The sequence below is a fragment of the Gossypium hirsutum genome, chromosome D08 (assembly GCF_007990345.1).
Source record: "Gossypium hirsutum isolate 1008001.06 chromosome D08, Gossypium_hirsutum_v2.1, whole genome shotgun sequence".
Taxonomy (NCBI): Eukaryota; Viridiplantae; Streptophyta; class Magnoliopsida; order Malvales; family Malvaceae; genus Gossypium; species Gossypium hirsutum.
The window spans coordinates 32,609,476-32,619,148 of record NC_053444.1 but is presented as its reverse complement, the minus strand read 5'-3'; the positions used below and the strand labels follow the sequence as shown (position 1 = coordinate 32,619,148).

Below are 9,673 nucleotides of genomic sequence, written 5' to 3'. Positions count from 1 at the left end.
CCTTAAAAACTCTAAAGAAAAAATTGGCCAAGAAGAGAGAAAGGAAAATGCGTTCAATTGGACGCGCTTTCCTCCCATCTGTATAGAAAATGCATCCATCTAGACACGTTTTCACACTCTCTCCATATCGACCTATTTTAAAAAAAAATCAACATTTCTGGCCAATTTAGCCTAGATTTCATACTTTATACTAAAAAATCATCTTAAAATAATTTTCATAATAATAAAAATATAATAAAATTAAATAGTTAATTAAACAATTTTAATCCGCCGGACAACAATTCTAGTTTAATTCTCATAGATGATGTATTATATATGAAGTAGATGATAAGTAGGGTGGTGAAACGTGCTATTGAGCCTTTGCTTTTTATCAAGTTTTCTCTTATTCGCTATTTAACTTTATGACTTCAGTTCCATCTTTTTCCTAAAACGTCACTTGGACAAAAGAAAAAGCTCTCCTTTTGTCTTTTTCTTCTTAAAATAACCATCATTGTTTCATCTTATGATTATTTTATCATTTCTTCTCCAATTTCTTAAGGTGGCTTAGAAACATGTCGGCAGAAATTTAGCCACGAATTTGAAGGTGGTTATATGAATTAATTGAATTTGTTGAGAATAATTCTTTTTATCTCTCCTGCTCTTTATACTAACAAATTGGTTGGTAATGACGGACTAACATTGAACTGTAAATTAAGAACAACCTCATATACAATATCATACATCGATAACTAACCACAATAAAAAAACAAACCTAAAAATGAACTTCAGAACCTTGAACTCTTTTACCTGGTAGTGTTCTAGCAAATTCATAGAGAGATTAGTCCATGACCCACACTTATACCTCTTGTCAACAAATTGTCAGTGGTTACTTTCCATGTTTCCAGGCCTCTATTGATGTTTCAGGGAGCCCCAAGTTGAGAGTTCTCTGGTAGACATTGAAAATATTGTTGAAGGGAAGAGCGTGTCAAGTCCAAAAGTTTAACCACTGACAATTGGTATACGAATGATCGAACATGTCAACCGAATGAAGCCCGTAAAATTTGTCAGGTGAAGCTGGGGAGTCGTTCCTATACTCGTCCATTATTAGAAATTCTTCTCCGCCTTGCCCTGTTTGCTTTATATCACCTCTTTCGTTTTCAGTTTGCAAGCCCAGGCATTCCTTGTGCTGGAAACTTGGCTGCGCTTCAACTTCAGTCTCGCACTTGGTCTCTCCATAATCTGAACCACCACCACCACCCGTGCTGCTTCCATCAAGACCCTTCCCGCCCTTATGAGGTTCCTCAAGCAGTTCACTCAACTTCTGAATCTGCCATTGAAACAACAGATATTATCATTCTCTTTATATAAACTGACTGACACTGAAAGTGATTATCTTGGATTTAGGGTACCTGTAAAATCAAGGAGTGTTTCTCTTTCTTCAAGGACTCGAATCTTGACTCCAAGTTGTCATAATTAGCTTTGAGTGTGTTGTAATCTTGCTCTATTTGTTTGGACTTCCATCTGGCTCTTCTGTTTTGGAACCATATAGCTACTTGGCGAGGCTGAAGCCCCAGCTCTCTCGCCAGTTGCATCTTCTTTCTCGGTTCCAGCTTCGTCTCTGATTCGAATATCGACTCGAGTAACCTGATTTGCTCATCACTAAACCTCCTCTTCTTCTTCATCTTATTCTTCTTCTTATTCTTTGGAGTTTGAGGTGCCTGTTCCGCTATTGCTTCATCTGCTGCTGGATTATACTCTCTCTCCATTATTGGATTTTTGTTTTAGGTTTTAATTATTACAGAGGGAGTGTGAATAACAACAACCCTTTGTTTTTTTTCATCTAATTTGATGGTATATTAATGTGTTTGAGATTAGAAATATAGCAAAGAAGGGTGGCTGGAGATATATACTTGGTTCATGATTTAGAATTACTTGAATTATATGGTTGCTTTCAAGTGATTGAGACAAATGATTGATAGGTTCTCTTAACCAATAAAGCCAGTATCGTATGACATTCTCTTTCTTATGCCTTGTGGATATCTATGTCTTCAATCTTTTTTCCATTTGTTACTGTAATCCACATGTAATGTGATTGCTGCCTTGATCAGGCTCTATTGCATGAGCAAATTTATAAATGGAAATGAATCTTTTCTTGCTTGTCCCTCTTTGCAAATTAAAATCCATGCTTAATCTAGAAGAGGAAAAGTTCTAAAACATCTCTAACTCGACCATTCTTTGCTTGTAAAATATCTACCCTATGTCATAGGAGCAAAAGCAATGATCAGCATTACACATGGAATATTGTTGTGGTCAACACATGCATTTGCTAAATGGAAACTAATGTCTTTTTAAATAGATTTGATGGTTGAATCGGTTAGATTACTAGTTTATTGGTCTAATCAATCTAATTAAGAAATTATTAAAATTAAAACAAAAATTCAGTTTAATTATCGAATCGGTTCGTATAAGTTCCCGATCTAATGAGTTCAAAGCTACTCATGGAAACATCTGTTACTTGAATTCCATATTATGCTTAGCTATCTCATGTAATCATGCTAAGGAAGAGATCGCAACAAAAGAACAAACATTTGTTACTTAGTGTTGGTAATTGTTTGGAACAAAATCTTTGTGCTATGAATCTTGCTGATATTAGAAGTATTACAGGGTATTTATGAAGCATGGTTCATTTACAATATATCTTGTAGATTGGATCAGATTTGACCAGGTCAAGCAATTTGTTTAAAGATTGTATCGAGATTGTATTGAAGACTTCTCTCCAGACTTTTCTCCCTAATGTTCTCACGTTATTTTGAACATTATTAATATATTATGTATGTTATTTTAGCTGTAATTTTTTTGAGAATTTATTATTTTTGATCTAGTAAGTTTCGAACTGGTATATACTTAAAAGAAACTTGTATATAATTTTTATTAAAAGTTTATAGCACTTATCTATTTACAATATATACACTGCATCTTTATTTGATGCAGAATGCAATTACCTTCGGAGGTAGACGAAGATGAGATTTGGAATTTGGATTCAACTGCTCCATGGGGGATGAAAGCCACGTTATTAATAAAGCGTGATTTCTTTGTCGACTTTGTTGGTAGGCACCATATCCAAAGATCACTTTTGTAGCTGGTGAAGTTTGGGGAATTCCAAATTATTAAAAAATAATAATTGACCCTTTCTGCGTTTTCTTTCTATTTGGAGCTGCACGGTAGGATGCTTTTATTTTTTATTTTTTTGTTTTTTCACAATGAAAGCTCTAGTTGGGGGACATGATTTAGAGAGATTCAATTAAATGATAACTTTGAAAGCCAAGTGTATATTTATCTACTTATTTATCTTTTCATTTTTTTAGTTAAAAAAATAAATAATAAATTATATAAAGTATTTTACTATATATTATATGTCAACTCAACAGTATTGAAAAACCCTCTTTTACTAAAGAATTTAATATTATTTATAATAATATTTTCACTTTTTACTATTTTTATGTGAAATGTTTAAATAAAATAAATAAAATTGTAATATCTAAACATTAAACTGAAGCCTAAAAACTATTTAACAATAAACACTATATCATTTTACCTATAACTTAATTATCAATTCTTTTATAAATATAATTTTAATATTTTTCCACTCACATCATGAGTGTGACATCTTCTGTTATTACATTTAAGTCTTCGATTAAACATGTGTCATGAGTCACACCAACTTAATTAAGAAATAATTATTTTTTATAAAATAATAAATATTATTACGAGGTCATTTCTATCATTTTATATAAATTGATTTAAACCCACAATAAATTTAAAAAACTACTAATAGGTAATAGGGTTTAAATTTGGTGAAAGTACCCACCGATGTATTATCAATAAAGGAGCAAACAAGTCTCTCTACTAGAAAAAAAAGTAATTAAGTCTCTTCATTTTAAAATGTAAACCCAAATGGATGACGTGGCATATGACTTTTCAATCTATGATGACATGTCAGTAATGGTGTTGATTGGCATTTATAGAATACCAATATTTAAATATTATTGGAACATTTTCAAATATTTATAGTGTTCCAATAACTATAAATAAAAAGGTGTAATTAATCAAAAGTTATATCATTTGGTTATTGATAAAGAGATATATCACTTGATTTTTGACAAAAAATTATAACTATTCAAACAATATTATTTGAATAGTTATATTTAATCAAGAGATATTACATGAATAATTATGTCTCTTTTAGATATGTGATTATTCAGAGAAGACACCTATTGAAAGATGTTTTTATGAAGAGACATGAAAATTCCTATAAATAGGAGTGAAATTTTATTTGGAAAACATACCATAAATCCTCAAAAGTTCTTTCTCTCATTCTTCCATCTTTGATGTGTCACAAAACCAACTAAAAACTTAATTAAGGCAAGTGCATCTATCAATTAATAGTATAGCTACGGTGAGTAAATATATCATTCCCGGAAAGACTAAAAGTACTAGTAATTAACGTATTTCTATTATTTGAATCGAATACTTCAAGTGATTGATTAAAACTAAAATTAACTTAATTACTAACGAACTCGACAAACAGTAAATCACAAAAATAATTGATTAACAACAAAGAAGCAAACCAATACCCAGGAAAGAATTCACCTAGATTTCACCTGTCACGATCAATCTAAATTACGTAATTTCTTTACTTAGCACATTGATCCATAGAAATTTCTAAATTATGCTAATATCTCTTTCGAGCATAAGAGCAACTGAATCTATGTTGATTAATTGAAATTTCTTTCTAATAAAACTCCTATTATCTTATTAACTCGTGCTATGGATTCCCCTATTAGATTTGACTCTAATCCGGTAGATTTATGTCGTCCTATTTGTAGGATTACATGCAATTCTATTTAATTACGCAAGATCTAATCTGAAACAGGGTCTATTCAACCATTGATTTAAGCACATCAAACATGGATTAATAATATAGAAATATCAAACCAAGAATTAAATACACATAATTGAGAACAAGAAACTAAGAATTTATTGCGTAAAATAAAAATCAAATGACAGAATCCATGTATTTAGAAAATTAGTTCATGCTTGGAAATGGAAACATCCAAGATACAATATAACCAAAAGAAACAAAGAAACTCATGATAACTACCTAAGAAATCAACTGCGAATCTTCAATCTTGACATAAATCTACTTCAAAGTCGGCTTCAATGTTGTTTTTCGAGTTGTTTTCTTGAACATTCTTTGGCAGGTCTCTCTTATTTTCTTATTTTTTTCATATATACGTCTTAGAATGCCCGAAGAACTTAAAAATTGAGATCTTCCATTGTTCAGTGCGCAATTCTAAGAAATCAACATGGCCTACCACATGCCTGTGTGGCCTAGCTGTGTGGACTTGTTCAGCCCATATGGCTCCTGTAGCTTGCTTCGACGCTCTAGTTGTTGCTCCTTTTGCTTCCCAAGTGTTCTATTAAGCAATAAAACATGAATTTAAAGGATTAAGAGTACAAAATTCACAATTAACATCAAATAATCACCCAAAATGCATTAAGAATAAGGTTAAAACATGCTCCTTTTAGCACTTGTCAAATATCCCCACATTTAAGCATTTGCTTCTCTTCAAGCAAAATTCTCAACCCACATTCAAGTTAACTTCCCTTAATTCATTATTTTCATCAGTAATGTCTTAGGATAATCTACATATAATCATGCATTGGAAATTCAAACTAAAATGACACTAAAGAATACAAGTAATCTAAGCAGAAAATTTTAAGGCATAAAACATAGGAATCTCCCCTATCTCAACAATTACTTGAAATTCAAACTAAACAAGAACTAACACCCTCACTAAGGTTCACTCAAAGCACTCAAAGTGTTTAAGGTTCAAGTAATATGCACTAAACGGTCAAATAAGAAATGTTATTACCATAGGTTTGTTTGAAAATTAAATCCCCACCATTATAGACTGAGATGATACACCAATCAAGAGGTTTTTACGAGGTTATAACGGGGCTAAGGTTAAGGGTACAGAAAAGGTTAGAAGAGTTGGTTGCAATTGAGAATCGAGTTGATAAGTTACCAAACCAAAAAAAAAAATCAGTTGCTAAATTAAAATAATTTACATCAACAAGAAATAAAGAATGAATATGAGCTTTTGAACAAAATATGAGACTAGCGATTCATGCTCAATCAATTTTTTTTTCATTTTTTTCATTTCTTTTTTTTTTAGAATAAAGTAAAATTCAACAATACAAATGATTAAACATGGCCAGGCAACTAACCAAATTGAATCTCGATAAAAAGGGAGTCAATAATATTTTTTTACAAAATAAATTTGGTTTTACGGGTTAACATGAACGGATGATAAGTAAAAAAAATGTGTTAGGATCAACGAGGTTTACTAGGGGTTAATTCAACAGGTAAACTATTTAAAGGTTAAGCGGGTTATATCATAAGTTCCTATATCATCTCAGTATATCAAATTAATAATGTGGCCTCGGCATATATAACCGAAGCAAGTTCTAGAATAAAAAAATCAAGTTGACATTCTCACAACTAAAAATAAAATAAGCACAAAAAAATATAAGCTCTATAGGCTCAAAAGCTCACAAAAAAATATGGTTTTAATGTCAAACTTGTAAATTTAAAATTTCAAGATAATGTTTCAATTCGGGGAGACAACCTAAAATAATAATTTTTGAAAAATGGCTTATCATGTTTGACTCTTTCATGTCTTAAAGTATAAATCACAATGGATAAAAATCCACAAATTAATCCCAAATAGACATCACCCATGGAGCCTTCAAGTTTGGCAACCTTGCCTTCGAAAATTGACAGTATATCCCTCGAGCTGCTAGCTTTCTTGCCTTACCACGGGTCTCTGTAGGCTCAACCTACTCATTTACTATTTTCGTCATCTCAACTGGCGCCTTTGAAACCTTAGCTCGAATACCAATTGTTAAGGGGCAATAACTTAAGTCTAGCAAACTACACATCCTTAGACGATTTCTTTGCTTCAAATCCGCCTAAGTCAACATAACTCTCAAAAGATGAGAATTCTTATGACATTCTCTAAGACACCAAAATATAGTGGAAGCAACTCCAAGCGAAAGAGCAACGAAAGAACTGAAATGGCACAAGAAAGCAATGCACACAAGGTGTTTGAGTAAATACCCTCAAATATATTATTTTACTACTAATGGGATGATTACAAATGAGGGAAAATACCTTTATTTATAGTTGAGCTCCTCCACATCTAACAATACAGATTGAATTATATCAACGCTACGATTAGTGTCTATCTACAAGATGAGAGTCCTAAGGGATTTAAACTCTATACATATTTATCTCTTAGAATTTATAATAATTATTTTGGTAACTCAAATGTTACTGGAGTGTTTCATTAGGCCACAAATGTTTCAAGTAGATAGACTTCTCTATGTGTTCCATGAATTGGGCTAGTTCGAGTGGGTCAAATGAGCCTCATTTAATCAATTGACCTCTATGGACGCTTTGTGTGCATTTTTCATGGGCTTTGATCTGTGGATTGTAACATATTCATGTTAGCAATCAATTAATTATTAAAAATTAAAAAATATTTTATATATTTTGATAATTTTATATTTTTATTTTTTAAAATTAAAAAAATAATTAATTCCAAACTTGTTAAGTATGACTCCTATTTTCAGTCAAATTTGAGAAATAATCTTTTAGTTAAACTCTGTTTATTTGTTATAGTCAAACACTGATTAGTTTAGATTATTTTATTATTATTTGATATATGAATTTAGCCTATAAATAGGCTCTTTTACAACCTTAGTAAAGATACCCATTAGAGATTAGAACTCATAACACATTTAGAGAATTTTGTGTTTACGTTTTGAGGGTTATTTATTTTCGGGTTTTTGGGGTTTAGTTTTATCTCTATCTTTTGTACTATTCGTTCTTTTGCCATTATAGTAAAATTATCTTTACCCGTGGTTTTTTATCCTCTTTGGAGGGGTTTTTCCACGTTAAATTTGTGTGTTCAATTTCTCAATTTATTCCGCTATTTTTGTTACTTGTTGCTTAATCGGGACGATCCTAACAAGTGGTATCAGAGCTAGTTCAATTTTCATAGGTCAGCCCATTCAGATATGGCAACAACAAGGTTTGAAATTGAGAAGTTCGATGGTGAGACAAATTTCAATCTATGGCAAGGTCGGATGATGGCAATTCTAGTTCAATTCGGTTTGAAAAATGTTGTAACCGGGAAGAAGCTTGAGAATCTCAATAAAACAGAATGGGAAGAGCTTGATGAAAAGGCCTTGTCTGCAATCCAGTTGTGCCTCGCGAATACAGTATTGCAGGAGGTATTGATGTAGAAGACCTCATCCGCCTTGTGGAAAAGGTTAGAAACTCTTTATGCGACTAAGTCTTTGGCTAACCGTTTAGTGTTGAAACAACATCTATTTACGTTTCACATGAATGAAGGTGAGCTTCTTAGAGATCACATCATTTAATTCATTACTCTTTTAAATGATTTAAAGAACGTTGAGGTTCATATTGATGATGAAGATCAAGCTATGCTATTATTGTGCTATTTACCCCCTTCATACAAGTTTTTTAGGGAGACCCTGATTTATGGCAGAGACAAAATCTCGTTCGAAGATGTGAAGGGTCATTTGTTGAGTAGAGACAAACTGGATAATGAGCTTCATTTGGATAGCAAGGTAGATAGGCAAGCTTCCATTTTAGTAGCATCAAAGAAACGAGACAAAAGGTGTCGCTATTGTAAAAAGTTAGGTCACGTCAAAGCAGATTGTTATAAACTACGAAATAAAAGAGCTGCTGAGAGTAACGAGGAAGATGTAGCTGGTGCTAATTTAGCCGATGAAAGCGATGATGATTTCTTGTTAGTGTCAACGACCGATAACTCCAAGCTCACGTCCAAGTGGATCCTAGATTCGGGATGTTCTTTCCAAATGTGTCCCAATAGAAAATTATTATCTACATACAGTTCGGTTGAAGGTGGAGTTATGCGCATGGGAAACGATTCATCTAGTAAGGTAGTTGGTATTGGAACTATTAAAATCAGGACACACGATGGGACAATTAGGACACTCTCAGATGTCAGGTATGTACCTGGTTTACGAAAGAATCTAATCTCCTTGAGTATTTTAGGCTTGAAAGGATTCAAAATCAACATCAAGTCGAGCGGTATTAAAGTATCTCGTGGAGCTCTCGTTTCGTTATAAGGTAAAAAAACTGGCAGTCTTTATATTTTGGAAGGTTCTACAGTGACCGGTGAAATCAAATATCCCTCATCCGTTACAGAGTCGAAGTCAACTCATTTGGAGCGGAGGCAACTTGGTCATAGGAGGGAAAAATGTATGACAGTTTCGTTGAAGAGAGGTTCTCTTTTGGATGCAGGTTTTGAAAAGTTAGGGCACTGTGTTCGTGAAAATCAGACCCGGGTTAGTTTTGATTTGGCAGTGTACAATTCGAAGGCTAGAAGTCTTCCAGTTTCTAAGCACAGATTTGACTCAGTTAATTCCCTGCATAATTCAAGATAGGCTCATGGCGGGCTTTGGCAAAGATGACGTTGTGGAAATAGGAGTCAATGTGGAGATTTGTTTAAGTATAACTCCTATTTTTAGTGAAATTTGAGAAATAATCTTTTAGTTAAACCCTGTTTATTTGTTT

The 9,673-nt window shown here is 32.5% G+C and overlaps 1 protein-coding gene across 1 annotated transcript; it reads right to left on the bottom strand.

The window, feature by feature from the left end:
• Positions 1-665: 665 nt before the first annotated feature.
• LOC107911721 (homeobox-leucine zipper protein ATHB-12) lies at positions 666-2,135 on the bottom strand. Its single transcript, XM_041099175.1, has 2 exons — positions 1,389-2,135; positions 666-1,306 (listed from the first exon to the last, which is right to left on the bottom strand). Exons 1-2 carry the CDS (start codon positions 1,743-1,745, stop codon positions 965-967), a joined length of 699 nt encoding a protein of 232 aa, XP_040955109.1. The 5' UTR covers positions 1,746-2,135; the 3' UTR covers positions 666-964.
• Between the last annotated feature and the right edge of the window lie 7,538 nt (positions 2,136-9,673).